Source organism: Catharus ustulatus, chromosome 3 (assembly GCF_009819885.2).
Source record: "Catharus ustulatus isolate bCatUst1 chromosome 3, bCatUst1.pri.v2, whole genome shotgun sequence".
Taxonomy (NCBI): domain Eukaryota; kingdom Metazoa; phylum Chordata; class Aves; order Passeriformes; family Turdidae; genus Catharus; species Catharus ustulatus.
Window position 1 is genome coordinate 8,676,136 of NC_046223.1, and position 19,416 is coordinate 8,695,551.

The 19,416-nt window shown below is 43.1% G+C and overlaps 1 protein-coding gene across 2 annotated transcripts in view; it reads right to left on the reverse strand.

Annotated features, from left to right (window-relative positions):
- The window catches only part of TTBK1 (tau tubulin kinase 1), a 107,615-nt gene that overhangs the window by 60,423 nt on the left and 27,776 nt on the right, over positions 1–19,416 (reverse strand). For both annotated transcript variants that reach the window (XM_033055862.1, XM_033055863.1), the window contains exons 4-6: positions 9,691–9,764; positions 6,782–6,922; positions 5,407–5,511 (exon numbers count right to left, since the gene is read on the reverse strand). In XM_033055862.1, coding sequence (XP_032911753.1) covers positions 5,407–5,511; positions 6,782–6,922; positions 9,691–9,764 — 320 coding nt within the window. The remainder of the gene's footprint in view (positions 1–5,406; positions 5,512–6,781; positions 6,923–9,690; positions 9,765–19,416) is intronic.

A 19,416-nucleotide genomic window follows, 5' to 3' on the forward strand; every position in this document is an offset into this window, starting at 1 on the left:
TTTCTCGTGAGCAAGCAGAGTTTCCTGGGGAACCCAGTGGACAACAAGCTGTCCATGAACCAGCAGTGCCCTTTTAGCCAAGAAGGCCAATGATATCCTGGGATGCAGGATACTGCCAGCAGGTCAGGGAGGTGATCCTGCCCCTCTGCTCAGCCCTGGTGAGGCCAGTCTGGAGTGCTGTGTCCAGTTCTGGGATCCTCAGGGCAAGAGAGACAAGGAGCTCCAGGAGAGGGTCCAGCAGAGGGTGACAGAGATGATGAAGGGACTGGAGCACCTCATTCTGAGGAAAGGCTGAGGGAGCTGGGCCTGCTCATCCTGGAGCAGAGACACTGAGAGGGAACCTCACCAATGTCTGTCAGTGTTTGCAGGGAGGGGTCAGAGCATGGACCAGGCAATGGCACATGGGGACACGGACAGGAACTGAGGCTCAGGAAGTTCCACCTGAACATGAGGAAGAACTTCTTCCCTGTGCAGTGGCTGAGTGGCCCAGAGATGTTGTGGAGTCTCCCTTGCTGGGAATAGTCAAGAACCATCTGGATGCAATCATGTGCCACAAACTCTGGGATGACCTTGTTTGAGCAGGAAGGCTGGATCAGATACCTCACTGTGGTCCCTTTCCAACTGTGGTCCATTCTGTGAATCTGTGTGTGATTCTTCTCTCCAGCATTAGATCACTCACCCAAAGCTTGGAAGTCTCAGGTTCAAAAGCTTCCTCTCCTACAGGAGTTCCTGCATTCTCACTTGACAGCAGAATACCACAAACACCATGTATTTAAGCCACAGGCAGAATGGGAGCAGGTATTTTGAAATCTCTCTCATTTAAGCTATATACCTGTGCACAAAATTAAGATATATTCCCTAGAAAAGGGATGTTGGGAGACTCAGAACCCTGAAGAAGGCCCTGTTTACTGTGACTAAGTAATTTTTCCCACTGTTTTTTGTTGAAAAATGTAAGTTTTGAGCATCAAAATATGTAACTAAGCTTAATGAATCAGGAATACCTTGTGAGTTTATCACTGACAGTACACCCTTGAGAAATGAAAAATTTCAGGTCGAACATACAGTAATTTCACGAATACAAGCCGCACCATTTTGACCAAAATTTTTCTCCCACATCGGAAATGTGACTTGTACTCAGGAGCGGCCAATATGTGAATAATTTTCTGACATTTTCAACCCTGGGAGTGCAAACCGAGTCAGTGCAAACTGCAAAGTCGAGCACCTGCCAGTAAAACCCTGCATTGATGCGGCTGTTACAAATTCTTTACTGTGTTGCGCAGAGGGTGGAGCTGCTCCATGTAGGCAGCACAGGCGGTGGGGAAGGTGGGGCAGCTCTCTCCTTCTGGCCCCGCGGCTTGGAGGGAGGCAGGGGGCTCCGTGCTGCTGGCCCCGCGGCCCGGGGGGCTCCCGTCCCCGCGTGCCGCCGCCACAGGAGTGGGGTGGCTCCATCCCCACCTCCCACCGCCGCCGCAGGTGCCGGCGGGCTCTGTGCCCCCCCTGCCACCGCGGGGCAGCGCCGGGCTGGGGTGACCGAGCCCAGAGGCAGCGGCCCCAAGCGGCCCTGCCGAGCGGCAGCGCCGAGCTGGGCCACCCAGCCCTGTCGGCAGCCCCGAGCCTGCACGGCCGAGCCGAGACAGTAAACCCCGCCCTGCCACGGTTCTGTTACTATTTGGCAACTTTGTTGCACGCGGGTCCTCGCTGCGAACGACAGAGCAGCTTATACTCAGGTGCGGCTTATTTATGGGCAAAGAACGAAATGTTTGCCAACACCCGGCGATGCGGCTTATATTCAGTGCGGCTTGTATTTGTGAAATTACTGTACATTGCTGAAGACAGATGACAGATCTTAAGCAGAATTTGCCACCTTTTAAACAGCAGAGAGTGTAGCTTAGACAGCAAGGAGGAGCAGTAAGAAATCAGCATCCCCTCTAGCAGTTCTGGCAAGCTGCCAGGCTGCTCCTTGTTCAGGAACTTCTCCTTGCAAGTGTTTGAAAACAAAACACACTGAAAATATTAATTATTTTTTGTCCACTAGCAGTCTGTCCGGTTTTTCATAATAGCCAGAGTCCCCCTTGCTAGCCAGGGTGTTGGCTGTGATCCAAATGCCAGAAATGCTGTTGGTAGCCAAAGTAAGAGCCTTGAGCCAAGTCCTAAGCTGCTCCCAGCACACCATGGACACCACATGGCAACATGGCCAATGCACATCTGCTCTGCCTGTCCAAAGGAGTAACTATCAAAGCCTGATTTCTACAACCCACAAAGAAATATCAAACAGTGAGACTGTTGAGAACAGCTGAGCTTCCCTGATTGCCAACTGAGGGAAGAAAGGTTGCTGATGCTTCCTTACAGACCTTCTGGCCCCAACTATCTCCTGTCTTTATTGAGCAATGTGAGTTCCCACAGACTGCTGCCCAGTAGACTTTGTAAGCTGAGGCAATGGGCAAGCAGAAGAGGGGTGAAACCATTCCTATGAAGGCAAATCTGTGCCACAACAGCACTTCTCCAAGGACTAGCATTTGTGCTAATATTAGCATCCCACATAAGGGAGATCAGTTTTGTTTTCCTAGAAGCACAGGATAAATTCAGATTCAGAATAAATCTGGATTTAGTTACGTCAAGTGGGCCATAACTTTACAAATGCTGAGTTATCAAGCTTAGCTGTCAAGTAGCCATCCTCTGTAGAGACAGAAATCAAATCCACTACACTCATCAAAGGCTCAGGAGAGTAACAGCTCCCTATGTAAAAGCTGCTGGAATAGCCCTTGAAAGAAAGCCTGGGAAGCCAGAGTGGTAGCAGATGAGGATTGAGAAAAATAATGCCTAATGAAGACTATACAGAGTAGAAATGATCCCACTTCAAAGTTTTAATCAATCTCTAGATAGTAAGAGGCAAGAGGTAAGTTAAAAAAATCCAACTTAACAAAAACCCAACAAATCCACAGAATCCTAAAGACCTGGCTCATTATCCGTATTACCAGAAAGTCATTCAGAGTTTTTCTGAAAAGATGATAAATAAGATCATGGCTCTGAATTTCAGAGGATATGAAAACACCTGGTACTTTTATGGTATTATTCATAAAGTATGACAATGCTTCTGAAACTGTTGGAAACTGCAGAGAACCTATGTGAGCAGAAAACTTCTGTTAAAAACGGAATACGACTGAAAGCAAAATCCAGACATGCTTCCAAAAAAAGAGTGTGAGCCCCTTCCCTCACCTATCTTGTGTGTTGTACCTCAGGACCAAACCACAGAAATACTAGGCTCAGGATGATTATATTATAAATCTGAGAAATGCATTCCTCATGGATAAATGAATGGAAAAAAAAATTTACCTTACTGGCTTGAAATAATCTCTGCAGTGAAACAAGTGATAAAGTTCTTATTAAAAAAACCCAAACACAAAACCACCACAAAATGTCTCATTTCTCTTGCCTTCATACCACCTTTCACCTCCATCTCCTTCCAAATCCTCAGTGCATTATTTGGGCAGCAATCACACTGTGCTTCATGCCTTGGTCTGATAAGTGGGACTCAGTGGTATCAGGCGGCAGGGACACAAAAGGACCAAACAGCCCAGTGATAACTATTGTATAATGTTAAAAGGCACTGAAGTGAATATTTATGTGGTTTTTTTCTGTGTCATTTCTGTCAAAAAGCCTGACCCTCTGAAATATGGTGTGGGAGAATGGGTACATTAGGTATATGAGACTTCACCCTGTGTGATCCTCCTACATCCCAAATGAATGGAGACTTCACCACTTTCAGGAGAGCACACTCCCACCCCTCAGGGGATGGCATGTCTCTTTTTAGGAAAAGATCATATGTCATTCATCCTCTTAGGAGATCCATCTGTGGCAAGCAAGCAATGAACCACCAGACTGACCAGAATGAAGACAAACCTTCTCAGAGTCCTGCACTCTGACAAAGCCCCCCTCATCCACACCAACCCAACCAGGACACAGCTTGAAAGACACAGTTGAAGAATCTTTTCCCTGGAAAAGACTGGATGTAGTGCCGTTTCTAAAAACAGGGTCTGGGAGCAAACTAAAAGTGAAATAATTTTAAAATTATGGTGAGAAAGGAACAAAATAGTGGATTCCAAAGAAGAGACATTTGGAAAAATTAATTTCTTTAGTTGTAAAGAAAGAAGAGTGTTCAAATAATGAGACTTTAAATACAGACATAAATAATTATTTAATTAAGAAATGAATAAATTTTGCAGAAAATCAAATGCCAGTTCCAATCTGTAATGGACTTGAATTCTGACTTCAGAATGAGGAAAGGAGTGGTATATTTGGTAAAGGGCATTATGGAGAAGGGTTATGCCCAAAATAAAAAGCATAGACAAGGAAGTCCAGTAGTATGTAATGTGTGTCTTTCTAAGAATAAGATGCAGGCCAACCTTTGGAGCTGCTCCCAACTACAGGAAAGAAGAAAACTGAAAAGACTTATGAAAGAATTAAAAAAAAAAAAAGCTCCAGCTATATTGTCTACTGAAGACACAAAATCTGCTTACTGGCCTTTGCTTTCTTCCCACTCCCCAACCATACCCTGCACTACACAGTCTCTGTATTTAGCTAGCACATTATCAACATTTTCCAGAACAACAATTATCTTGCAGGTGGAAAAGGTGTGCAGATCCAAAGCTGCAAGCCCAGAATGATAAACAGAGTTATTTTACGAGTACTCTCTGCTTGCGCTGTATTCTGAAATAAATCTAGGAATTCTCTGACAGATCCTAGAATATGTGAAGCTTTACCCATCCTTATGAGTAACCCCAGACAACACAGTGCTGGTAAAAGAACTGAAGATAAAACCCGTATTACATGGCACAAGTCATGCCCCCTGCCCTTACCTCCCCTCCAGGCAGGCACACTGAAATATCCTTGCTAGGAAATCTGAATAGGGGCAGTAGACATAAAAACAAAGCCAGGAAAGGCGAGAACAGCATCACAGGTTGCAGCTCACAGTGAGCTTAGCCTCAGGGATCAGGTCAGTCTCTAAGTTCTAGCACATTTTTTCATAACAAGCTTTAAGAATACAACAATCTGTTTCCCCAGACCACAGAACTAGACCAGTCCTCTGGGGCTACAGAAGTTACTTGGCCAGCACTGAGTTCACCCTCTTTGTTAGTGCATATTGTACTCGGTAAGTATTGCAAATCTGTGGAAAACATGATTATCCTAAAGGATATAAAAGAAGAAAAAAAAAGCCACACATCTTTTAAGACAAAATCTATCATCCGTTCTTAGATCCCCAACTCAGCTGACATCACTTGCAGCTTCTCACCTTGCAGAAAATGCAGTCCAATGATCATGCACAACAGCACAACAAACAGAACCACAAGACCTTTCCATTCCTGATCAGTTGCAGAAATGGAAAAACACTCTTTGGAATGTACTTACTGGTCGGACTTCCCCAGTAGTGTTGGTGTACTGACGGGCCAGGCCAAAGTCTAACATGTAGCACTTCCTGTATGTTGAAGGTAAGCGGCCCATTGCAAAGTTGGACTGGACAAAGATGGAAAGTAAAAAAAGTCAAAGTGATGCCAGCAGCTTGGATAAGAGTGGCCATTTGTTAGCAAAATTTCATCATGTAGCTCCACATGGCTCCGGTGGAAACAAGTCAAAGAGATTAATTTTAAGATGCACCTTAAGCACCATGATTAGAGAACCACTGCCTTAGTAAGAAGTTCACTTTTCAGATAAGAGACTGTGGAATCTCAATACTGCTAAAATTCACATTACCTTAGTTAAATTTCTGCTGCTCTGAGAAAGAGCTACATTTAACACCACTAGTTCTGCAGTGAGAACTCCATGACTTGCATAATAGGCTTCTGTTCATGGTTCAGCTGCTAGCATGAATTATTCTGCCCTAACTTCCAGATCTCCATTTACTGCATTGCATTGCCTAGATCTATCTAAACATTCAGGCACATAGAAACCACCAGGCTTGGTTCTTAGTAAATAAACCGATAACAAGCCAATAGAGCTCCTTTTTTTAACTTCAATCTTCTAAGTTCTCTCCTTTACCTTAATGGGTGGCTGCTAAAGCATTTGTAGCCAATCATATCAGTGACTGGTTTTCAGCTGAGTCTGGTCAGCCAAAGGCAGCTGATTCTAAAACGAGCAAATGCATTTTCTAGAAGGAAGTTGGTCTCAGGTATGGCATAGTAACAAATTCTCAGGTCAAGAAGTGAAGAACTGTAGGAAGAAGACTGGCTTCTACAATTGGAATTGTAAAGAAAAAGCACAGACTTGGAATTACTGTGCTTTGCCTATGCAGATGATCAACAGTGTGTCTGCATTCTTGACACTGGAAAATGTGCTCCAATTCTTTCGTCAATCACTCATACAGTATTAAGAGCACGATTTAGCTAAGTCAAATACATGAATTAACATTTATTCAAGTGATGTGTCACAGAATAAGGCTCCCTTTCTTAACAACTTTTACTGTGACAATTGGCTGGACTCCAAAGGACCATTCAGAACTAGACTGCTTCATTATGGGATCTTGACTGGTGCAAGTCTGACTGACAGCTACCAACCCACCACAGAGCAGCTTCTGCCAATAAAAACTGGTTTTCTATGCACATAAAGGAAGAACAATACTATATTACTATTCTGTACCTATAGAAAACAGCCAACGTGTCAGACATTGGGAGTGTGCAAGGAAGCTTAAATGTATCTGCTGAGACCTGCCCCTACTCACACTGTCTTTATTGACTCAAGCAGAACAAACAGACATAAAACCAAAAGGAAAATTTCCAAACCAACGTACAGGCTTGATGTCACGATGCAGGAATCCCACAGAGTGAATGGCTTCTATCGATTCCAGAATCTGTTTGCCCAATCGCAGCGTTGTGCTCAGTGTGAAAGTCCCTCGAGGCTGACTCCTTCTGAGATCTGCAAGATTTCGGCCCTGAAACAGTCAATAGAACACTTAAACCACCACAGGAAAGCAGAGCCTTTCACAGCTGTGAATTCTAACATGCAACCCCAAAAAAGCAGACATACTGCTCAGAGAGGAGCTCACCTCATGTGCGCTTTATTTCTTGTGTAAGATCTTCCAGATCTTTTCATTTTAGTTTTTAAGTGATGCACTTGCTGATAAGAAGTTACCAGATTGTTATCTTGGGAAGTCAGCTGGTCACTATTTTGCATTAGGCACAAACTTGTGCATTTAACACTGCCTCAGACTGTAGAAACCTCCTTATTGTTAAACCCAGACTGTACAGAAGCTGATTCAAGAAACAACCTCTGCCTGCTCTCTGAGCCATCTAAAGATTAAAGCAGTACAAATTTGACAAGGAAGTCATGATGCTGCAGTTTCCTCAGAAACTTCCTAGCACACGTTGTCTGGTTCAAGCTCAAGCCAACATTCTTGTGGCAACACCACAATGGGGAAAGTTGTCTATCAAAAGAATCATACCCAAAATCAGGAGAGGAGGATTTTTCAACTGACTTAATATTTATCAAAACAAACTGCTAATTTACCTTCAGTTAATTAAATTTCTGAGGAAAAACAAAAGGGCTACCAGCTATGCATGAAAATAAAGATTATTTAGGAAAGAAAAAGAGAAAAAAATGACAGAGTAAATGCAAGAAAAATCCCAGTTTTCTTTGATGTCTGTCATCTCAGATTTGTCTATATCTCTTTAGCTTTGTAAAGAGAAGCTACTAAAATGAATGTATTCCATGGCAGAGCTCTAACGCACAGAACTAATGCATTTACCAACTCATTAAAAACATTAGGAACAAGAACCTGCTGTTTCAGAGAACATTCACAAGGCACAAAAGCTATAGGGACATGCTGTTCATTACTATGCTTTAGAATGTCTTGATTCTGCTTCTGTGAAGACATAGATAGGAGACATCTAGCTATAGAAGACATATGCTTATAATGCAAGTCCACATGAATTCAAGCAAAACTCCCAACAGCAAATATATAGAAGATTCCAAATAGTTGTGAAGACAACAGAGATTGCTCTTCAAATGCCATCTCTTCATCCATTCATTTCCAGTTCTCAAGTTATTTACAGACATAAAGGTGCCAGCTGGCTCATGTAGCACATGACAAGTCTCTCAAACTGTTCTAAGCCATGTTTCACTGCTGTACTCTTGAAGAATCACACCTGATACAGGAGAGTTCATAGATACAGCGAAGCCAGAGCAGTCCACCCAGGTTTGCTCCTTAACATGAACAAAATCAAACTAAACCACTCCTCTAGTGCTAATCTTCTGACACTTCGCTAGAAGCCGCACAGCTTTGTCATTGCTCTTATGAAACATCCAAGTTACTCAATTGACAGCAGATCTAGCTTTCCACTGTAAAGCTGTTCCTTGAACACCAGCTCTTTTATCCAATGGTAAGATGGAAAGCAAGGCTCAATATTTTCTGGGCTGCACACTGAAATGTGCTGTAAGTTTCCCCAGCTGTTACTGCTACCAGGAAAAGACACAAAATTAGCATTATTTTCCAAAGAAACACCATCAGGCTGACTATGGAACAGTGCAGATGCAATGAGTTGCAAAGCTTGAGAGTGAAAGCCTCAGTCCTGGTGACTGAAAAGAAAGGGAGAACTGCAGTACACAATAGTCAGGGGAACACGTGATAAACCATGTCTCAGCAGGTCTTGAAGTTGAAGGAGAATTTTAGCCTGAAGAGTGATAGTGCAGAACTAGCTAATGCCTTATGTATCAACGTCTTCATCTGCAAATAATGAAATTATTTTTAGCTCTGCCTACTCTACGAGCTCAGTTACACAGTCAAGAGCAAACTAGAAAGTAAGAGAATCCATGCAGAGAAATTATTTTCTTTTTATCCTTGGTAAGGACAGGATTGGGAGGGTAGAAGCCTTGTTCTTCCATAAGCTCCAGCTAGCCCTTTCACAATTCATATTCATACTCACACTGCAGCAGCAGCAGTAGCCAGGGCTGTTAAAAGGATTTTATTTATCCATAACAGCAGTTGGGATGCCAACGGTTCATAAAAGGCAAACCCAAGCACCAGGAGTTTACTGGGTTTACACAACTGTCTTGCCAAGCAGAAATACAAAAGAATCAGAGGCTTATTTTAAAGAAGTACTGGGATCTTCTGGTACCTGCTTTACTTCACCTGTTATCTAGCAGTGCAGTCACCATATGGTAGCTACCCAAGTATTTGCCCTTATTGACTTGATATCAGCAGTGTTCAATCAGGAGTAAACACTTGCACAGCAGAAGCTGAGTTACTGCTGAGCTTGGGAGAGACAGGGGAGCCAGAGATTATGGCCTTTCACAGAGAAACTGCTGTGGCTGTGGCACCACTGCTCTCACTCTGAGCTCTGATTCAAGATATATTTTGAATTCTGCATCACAGTTCAGCAGGAGGTATTTCAAAGAGCTGCCACTGCTGCACAATGCTGTGGGCTGCTCCTGTGAGCATTCTGAACTGAGTGCTTTTCCCAGAAAATTGACAGAAAGCCATCTTAAACAGGAAAGCAGAGCTATGAAATATTTTAGCACATATTGATGACTGGAGTCATCCTAAGGGATATCAGAGCAACTCCAGCCCTTCTCACTCTTACATTGCACCCTCTCTCTTGTACAACCAAGTCTTTACACCAGTGCCTTAATCTTTCAGTGTAAATCCCTCCCAGTTATGCCATCTCTATTGGACAGACAGGAGATGCAAAGAACAGAACTCACCTGAAGCTGCATGACCACATAATTAAACTTTTCATTTCTTCCACAGCCAATAAATCTGCAAACATGATCCTTCCCTGAAAATAAACAGAAATGAACAGAATAGAACACAAGATAACAACCCTGTGATCATGATGTTTGGAGAAATGATTTCTGATTCAGGACTGGCACCCATAAAATGGTATCAGGTAAAGAGTTTTGCATAACAAACTGAGCTCAGCTCATTGCACCAACTTTACTCAGTACAAGCTGACTTGTACAGACCATCACCACACTTACCTACTAGCGCTGCTTACCCTGAAACAGCTAATCTAATGCTACCTCGACATGAACAAATCCTGATTTTTATAGTCAGAAACACCTGGAAAAGAAAGATGTTTATGGAAATACTCCATTGAAATATTAAAGCAATTTCATAACAACAGAAGTTTAAAAAAATCGGGGCTATTCAGTGTCAAGTTCAGGCATGATGTTTAGTACAAACTAGACCTATTCAGGCAAAATCAAACTCTCAGCCACCCCACAATACTCAGCTGCTCTTCAGAGGGGAGTGTAGGCTGTGGTTTCAGACCCTGACCTGTAATGGATTTGTGATGGTTTGCTCTCTGGCTTCTCAGAAGGGGAAGGATGGGGCATGAATTCCCCTAATAGCAGACTGCTGATAACAGAGTAAATGTTGATGTATACCACAGTGGTGAATTCTTGGCTTTTGGTGGGGTTTCTGAGCAGGGAAGAGTATGAGAATCATTGCATCATTTTGCCCTATGTTTCTTGGTAGCGCTTGAGCAATGGTGATTTGAATTAGTTTTTAAACCAAAGCTTATTGTTTGATAATTTCCAGTTTTAAAGAAAAAAAGGGAAGAACAGAGCATCAAGAACTTGCCCTTTAGGGCCCAGAAGTATCCCACACCAGAATAATTACACTCTCTCTCCTACCACAAAGAGATAACAGCTACTGGCAACTGGAACTGGAGGAATAGAGACCCTGACTGCTCCTTAATACCTGTGGAAGAACAGGTTTAAACAAACAAACAAACAAACAAACAAACAAACAAACAAACAGACACACACACACACCATTCCTAGTATCCACCTATATCTGGTTAGATGAACAAGAAGGTTATGTATTTGAAGATTCTTCATGACTCTGGCATGGACGTTATCCATTCTCAGGACTGAATGTGCAAGACCATGCTGAAACCATCAAGGAATGTCGCAAACCATCATATTTCAGGAAAAGATATTCAGAGATTAGGAAAGTACTCTCTTCAGTGTATCACAGAATCTTCTGCATTGAAAGGGACCCACAATGATCATTGAGTACAACTCCTGGCCCTGCACAGCATCATCCTCAGTACTCACACCATGTGCCTGAGAGCATTGCCCAAATCTTGTTGGACTCTGTCAGGCTTAGTGCTGTGACCACTGCCCTGGGGAGTCTGTTCCAGTGGCCAGCTACAAAGGGTAAGAACCTTGTCCTAATCTCCAACCTAAACCTCCCCTGACACAACTCCAGGCCATTCCTTTGGGTCCTGTCACTGGTCACTAGAGAGAAGAGATCAGTGCCTGCCCCTCTGCTCTCCCTCACAGAAGTTGTAACTGCAGTGAGGTCTCCCCTCAGTCTCCTCCAGGGTGGACAGACCAAGTGCCCTCAGCCACTCCTCACATGGCTTCCCCTCAAGGCCTTCACCATCCTCACTACCTTCGTTTGGACACTCTAACAGCTTTACATCTTTTTTTATATTACAGTGCCGAAAGGTGCCCCCAGCACTCCAGGTGAGGCTGGGCTCTGAGCAGGACAATTCCCTCCCTTGCCTGGCTGGTGATGCTGTGCCTGATGCCCCCCAGGACAGGGATGGCCCTCCTGGCTGCCAGGGCACTGCTGGCTCATCTCAACTTGCCACTGACCAGAACCCCAGGTCCCTTTCCATGGCACTGCTCTCCAGCCTCTCATTCTCCAGAGTGTACATCCAGGGTTGCACCAGCTGTTCAGGTGATTTTCAATACCTCCCAGAATCTTCTCCGTAACTCCACCAGGCACTGAAATGAGACTGACAGCCTGTAGTTTCTGGGGTCCTCCTTCTTTTCCTTCTTGAAAATCAAGACACCGTTCACCAGCTTCCAGTCACCTGGGACCTCTCTGGATTCCCAAGACCACTCAAAAATCATTCAGAGAGGTTTTTTCAATGACATCAGCTGGCTCTTTGAGGATTCTTAGATGAATCCCAATTAGGCCCCCTAGATTTGTAGGGATCCAGTTGGAGAGGCAGACTGCCAATTTCAGGGTCAACTGGGAATTGATCATTCTCACAGTCAAGGTCCTCCAAGCTCAGGGCACTGAGACCCCTTTGGCCATGTTGAAGACAGAGACAAAGAATGTATTAAACACCTCTGCCTTGTCCCTGTCTCTGTTTGTGAGGTGACCATCCCCATCCTGTAATGGGCTGATGTTATTTTTACTCTGCCTATTGCCATTAAGATATTTGAAAAAACTCTTTTTAGCTGTCCCCCCATGATTCTGGGCAGCTTAAACTCCAGCAGAGCTTTGGCTGCATGAATTTTCTCCCTACAGTGGTAAGCAGCATCTCTGTATTTTTCTCATGTCACCTGACCTTGTTCCCACTGGGCACACATTCTTCCTTGATCCTGTTTCTCACATACCAAGCCTCCTGGATACTGGGTGCCACTGTTTTTCTGCTGTTGACAAACTCACTGCAAATTCAGTGTTGATTTTGACAGACAGGTTTTTGTTTTTCTGAGGAAACGCCTTGAGATACTGTGTGAATATATAACATGTCCTGGTGTGGGTATTACCAAGAAGGAATGACCAGGAAGCCTCAGCTGTCCTACCCACATTCCTGGCTGTGCTGCCTGCCAGTGTGAAGGGACCCTCAGAGCCAGGGTTGTGGCTACAGAGACAACACATCTGGATAACCTCAGAAAGAATCAGTTCTGTTTCTTTAGGATCTCATGACACTCCTGTGCTTCAGCAAACTGGCCACCCACACAGGTCACAGAGAGGATGGACAGGAACAAGACCACACTCATCCCAGACATGATTCACAGATTTGCACAGACACTGTGAGTCCCACTTTGCTTTGTTCACCTTTCAGGGCGTGGATATTGAGGCAAAAGCTAAAATACAGTGACTGTTTCTAGTGACAATGCAAGCTATTGTGTGGTAAAAAGGGTAAATTACTCATTTTTTAACTTGCTTTTATTGTTTTAAATAATTGCTAAGCACAGACACCATGTGCATTTTATTGCTGCAAAACTACAGACAAGAGCATTAAAAACCAACCCTCTGACAGAGAGAAGCTGCCCACCTAAACCATTAACTTCAGTGAAATGGTAGGGATAGTGTCCAATGATATGACTTAAGACACATCCTTGCTAATTTCTTACCGCCTCTTCTGATTTTAAAATTCTAAATTCTTCTAAAATTTTTTAAAAATCAGTTTCTTCCATAACACTATTCTTTTTCAGGATCACAAAATTTTACAGAAAGGAAAAGCATTTTAATTTTTATTACTTTGAGAACTGTTTCCTTGTTTGGGATGACAATGTGTGTCTGCTTACTATAGTTTTTGAAAATGATGAATGGACTGACAGTTGTTGATGACCTGCATCCCCAAACTGACTTGATTTTATACTGAATCCTTCTCTCCAGTCTAAAATGGGCTTGAACCTGACCTGTTTGGTTTGGGAATTTAGGCTTTCCCTGCTCTGCCATGCACTGTTTTGCAACACAAGCACCACAAGGAAAATAGAAGAAAGGAGGTGAGGAAAAACTGTGCCCATTTCTGCATGAAACAAAAAGAATGTAACAGAGTGTAGAAAAGGCACGCCACATTTAGAAGTGGTGCATGTACAGTCAGCCAATCATACAGGCGGGATAAATGCCTGCAGCATCAAAACCCCTGGATCCTGGAGGCTTTCATTCCTCATCTAAAGGAGGCACCAGATTACAACTGTTTGCTCTCTTGGAACAGTTCATGCCATGCTGAAGTAGCAGATGGAGGCTGACAGTCAGGTGTGACTCTGGGATTCCTGCAGCTCAGTCCTGAGGCTGATCAGAATTATGATGCACACAAGAACAATCATGTTAATAACCTCCTGTGCAGACAGGATGATGGAACTGTCATTCCATCATGAGCTTCCCTTTAAGGCAGCAGGATACAATCCTCTTTTCTCATACATGCCTTCCTCAAGCATGGAGATCATAGCAGAGAGCAGCAAAGCATATTTTAACCCAAAAAAGAAAGAGGGGGGGAAAATGGTTATTTTTCCAAGGAATATTCGGTACGGGATGCCTCACAACCATTTTACTGAACTAACTGCCAGATGACACTTGCTCCTTTGCTAGACTGCTCTGCTCAACAGTTACTCAGATATTCTAGAGGGTCACAGGTTATACCATAGAAAATATGCTCTGTATCTGCATTTATTTGTTACTAAAACAAAGCAAAGAACAGGACAATAGATTATAAAGAATATTGGCCAGTTAATTAACTAACATTGGAGGAATACATCAGCCTGATGTTCATAAGCACTGACTTGAGAAAAGTTTCAGTGTTTTATTTTGTTCACAGGCATTAAGGCAATATTTTAATGTTCAGCCACAGAAAAATATTCTTTCTACTGCAGTCTTTTAACTACAGTGAGTGAATATAACAATGCCCCAGTAAGAAATATTTCAGTCATTGAAATGGTCTTCACCATCCTTGTTCTGAAGAAACTTTAAAATTACAGTCAATAATTATGTTCTCATGTATAAGAACTCCTTCAACCCTTGGAGAGATACTCATTGCCTTGCAGAGATATGATTAAAGTCCCCATTTGAATACTTTAAAACTTTCATTACATGAAAAGCTTTCATTACACGGCCCCTAAAAGAACCTAAATTATGATCCTTTTTTGAGTCTATTTTTTCACATGGATCAATTTCAAACTGGTGGACACCAATATTCATTCCAATCTTCTACTCATTTAAGTTCTTAAATATCCCTAATGTATTTTCAATGCAGCAATGAAACGAACCAAATAAATACTAAGAAGGAAATATGTGACATTACTGTTGCAACTTGAAGTTGTTTTTTTTGTAACACTCCAAATTTCCTGTGTTTTTACCAACGTTTTCACCAGAAAACCAGTAACCACTCTTCTCCATAAAGAAGTTAAAAAATTTAACATTTTAATTTTATGCTAAAATTCTGTGATTCATCTCCATAGAGTAGCTGTCTCATTCCCATCAGTTCACCCAAAACGCTAAAGTAACTTCTGCTGCATTAATTATCATAAATCTCATAGCAATTGTTACTCTTATTACTGTTACCTTACCAATTCTTGCATTTTCTCCTGCACAAGACCAATACTGATAAAACATCACAAGTTCAGCAGTGTCCACCAGGATGGTGGCAAGGAAAGCAAAATGTAACATTAACAAAAAGTACCAGAGAACTGGATTTGTTCACCCTTCAGGAAGGCAATAGAAGGGAAACTATCTGCTGCTCCAAGCCACCTAATGCAGGAGTGCCAAGAAGATGGAACCTGACTTTATTCAGAACTTGTCCTGGTTTCAGCTGGGCTGGAGTTCACCTTATTCCTAGTAGCTGTTACAGTGCTGTGTGTTGTGTTTAGGACGAGAACAGTGTTAAAAAGACATGAATGTTTAGGACTGCTTAGCAGTCCCTACCCTAAGTCAAGGACTTCGCAGTCCTTTCAGACTTTTTCAGTGTTCCCCTGCTCTGCCAGTGAGGAGCTGCACAAGAAGCCAGAAGGGAGCTGTGAGAGACTGGAAAGGTTGATGTCTGAAGACATTTTGGGGTGCATGTGTGTGGGGCAAGGGCAGGTTGGGCCTTGCCCTGGCAGTGCACTCCTAGAGCCAGTATCCCAGCCTGGCAGAGCTGCCCATTGTAACACCAGAGAAATTGCCCCGCACCCCATCCCTGGAGCCGCTAACCCAACTCCTGAGTGGCCAAATGACCAGAAGTCCCACCTGGGAGAAGGGCCCAGGAAGGCCAAGGGGTATTTAAGGTCAAATACGTGGTAAGCACGTCTTTACCCTACCTCCTGTTGAAGTTTCTATCAGTTGATCGTTGTTGGAGCCCAGGAGTTGGTAGCTGTATGTGTCCTTTACCGTATTGTTTCTGTCCTTCTCTTTCTTCTTCTAATTCCCTCTTTTCGAGTAACTCAAAAGCAATTGGGCCTAGAGTTTGTGACGTTGAGTGGGCTAAGTCAATGCTTTGAGAAGTGTTCTGTGTTGATTGAATGCTTCTCTGAACAATTTGCCAAAGTTCTCTGATTTTCTAAAACTGTCAGTAAAGCCTATTTTGTTGTTTTGACCTCTTGAGAAGATCTCGTCAGTATTTTTCCTTGTGTGACTAACTCAAGAGTGCATGAACAACCATAAACCCTGTCAAAAGCTTCACTGAGAGAGGTTTCTGGGGTCTTGCAGGAGCACAGCTGGAACAGCTGACCTGAATGGGCCAAAGGGATACTGCTTACCATGGGATGTCATTCCTGGTATAAAAATGCGGGCTGATTCACCAGGAGCCACAGACACGACTGGGAATGCGCTGGGCATCACTCAGAGCATGGAGCATTTTGCTTGTACTTCTTGGGTTTTATTACCCTGTTTCATTTTCTTATCTCCCTTTTCATTACTGCTGTCACTGCTCTTATTTCAGTTAATAGACTGTTCTCATCTCAGCCCACAGGTTTTATATTTTTCCACTGCTCCCTATCCCATGGGGGCAAGGGTGCTGAGCAAGCAGCTATGTGGTCCTTAGTACTAGCTGGGGTTAACCCATGACAGAGGCACACAGAGAGGCACTGGGAAGGAGCTGCAATGTGGGAAGCTCCCATTAAGTGTGATTTCTTTATTCCTCCATGAGGATGGTGAAACCCTAGAACAGGGGCCCGGAGAAGCTCCTCTCTCTCTCTCTGGAGGTTATTCAAAACTTTACTAATAAAAGCCAGAGCAACCAGAGGCCCTCCCCGAGAGCCTAAATTTTCTTCTGGATCCGTGTCACACACTGAGAAAAGCCCAAGTGCTTAGGTCACTAAGCACAACATGACTTGCTCAAGCACTTGGCGCTGCTGGAGTCTCTGATATGCACAGCTATGGTCATGCAGCTGTACAATTACTCTTACTGGTATTTGGAAAGCTGCAGTAGTTTCTCAATGCTCTACATTACAATGTACATTTTACAGCTATCCTCTTCTTTATTTCCTGTCAGAGTCAGGTTTATCGGCTTATCACAGCTTTTGTATTGTGGGGATATTGAATTCATTTCTGTACAAATATTGTAATGAAATGGAGGATTCATCAGGATTAGGAAATGAAATGAGAGTTATTTTCATCATCTTTACCTTTACTTGGAAATGCTGCTTTTAGTTTGGCAGACTTGGCTCACATAGACCTCTTCCCTCTGCAGTTACCAAGTTTCATCTCTGGCCAGACAAACCATCTGACTTCAGGGACTTGTCAACTCAGCTGGACAAAGGAGTTTTGAACATAAAAGAAGACAAATTCTGTGCTGGAAGTAAGGCTTAAATAACTACATTACTCAACAGTAATCAGCCAGGATTTAACCAACTGGGTTAAGCTTGCTGGTGCTTCTGTAATAAATCAATTAACTAATGGGCATAAGCCCCAAAAGGTAAAACTGCCTGACCTTGCACAGCATGATTTCCTCTAGTTGTTTCTCAAAACTAACAACTTGAACAGGAGTAACTGGTAACAGATCCCACACAGGTCAAAGCACAATACTGCTGAAGCAATAATTCAAAATAATCTTCTAAAAGTGTGGTTTAAATCCTTTTTCAGCCATGCCATGACCTTCCCTCACCCAACGGCCATAGTTGTTGGCACAGAAATCATGTGTTCCAAATGCCCACTCATTCAAACACTTCCACATGGAAAAATGCAGTGCTGTATAGAGAAGCTCAAGTTACAGCAAGCCTGTGAATATGCCACCCTGTGATAGCCTAAAAGCCTGACAAGGGCAATTTACTCTGCTTTCTAGTCTTTGCAGATAGCTTGTTTACATCCACCTAGCAAAATATTGTAGAAAATATAAATTCTGTCTACAGGAGTAACAGAAACTGAATCATAGAGAGTTAAGGCACCACTTTAACACAAAAACTCACACATGCAGTAAGAACAAAAACCCCTAGGACTGGTGAGTAAGAAAAGCAAGGTTCCTTTTCTCCCATTATTTTTCTAGGAAGCTCTTATCTGTCCAAGCCCAGGCAATGAAGAGGGAATGAGCAGTACAGACTTGCTTTACTATCTGCTGTAACAAAATCAAGTACTCAAAAACTACACTGCCTGTGACCAGGCTGCATCTTGCACAACTACTCAATATGCAGAAGATCTCTGCACTGCAGAATAATATTAATCAGTCCTACACAATGAAACTGGTTACACTGAAAAGAAGGCATTTACAAAGAAAACAACACACTGAAGAGAGCTTAGCAATATCTGGCAGTTGAGTGAGATCAAAAGCAAATACTTAGGGCTTTGTAGCCTCACACCAGGGCAACACTGCCACTGCAGATGAACAGAAAACAGTGCTCAGCACCAGAATAATCTGGCCATTTTAAATTACAATCTGCTGGGCTGCTCCAAAGAGAATGCCGGCATTGGAGACTGAACGTGTGTGGCCACATCCGTATTTAGAGACCCTAAGGGCCAGCAGGCATACAAAGTGTACTCCTTGTGAGAGATCCTTGTACAGTGCTCTGGTCTCACAGGTCCCCAGGATGCCCTCAGAGACACCTATCAAGTGGGTAAGGATAGGGAGAATACTTTTGAATTCAAAGCATCTGCTTCTGAGCCTCATACAGCCCCAGCTGAGCATCTAGAGAGAACACAATTCCTGGTTTGGTACCTAAGATACTTTTCACACCTCTCTCTGCAGAAGTCCACTGGATGTAATTGGGGATACTTTACAATTTCTGCAGTTAAGGTTGCTGTTAGAAATGCAGACTGACAGGCACAGCCCAAGCCAAGCACCTCAAAAGCTATGCCAGAGGTGTTCTCACAGAGATGTGGCATTTTGATTAACCTCAAAGATCTCACAAATAGGAAACAGAGTCTGGGTAGTACTGAAGTTCCTTTGTCACCTGAATATTGCTCCACAGCAAATCCAGCATCAGGAAAAAAAAAAAAAAAAAACCACAGAGAGAGCAGGCAGGTTGCTGCCCATTTGTATTTCAAAGTGTTAGAAAAACATTAAAGAGATGGAAAAACATCTGCTCATCCAGATGTGATAGTACTCTCCCTTCCATATGTGCACTGATAGGAAACCATCACGTTTTTTCTCCTGATGATTCAAAAAAACAGAAGCCTCAGAGTCCTGGTTTATAAAAGCAGCAGTGAAGTTTTAAAGAAAGCCCCCATACTGCCTTAAATAACCACAGTTACCACGTGCCAGTGTTCCCAGAGCGGCTTTGGGCCATGTAAGGTTTTCTCTGAGCAAACAAACCATGAAGTTCTATTTCAGGAGCACACCAAGTAGTCCCCAAATCCTAAATGAGATGCCAAACCAATAAATGCACCCTCAGACAGGAAGGCAGATTAGAACTAACCCAAAACAAAATCCCCCAAATCCATGAAGTTTATAGTGTAAAATCCCCAAGCCATATCTGCTGGAGATGTATAGGCATGAACCCATTGATCTGCAGGTACTGCACTGCTCACTAATGGAGACATTGCTTAAG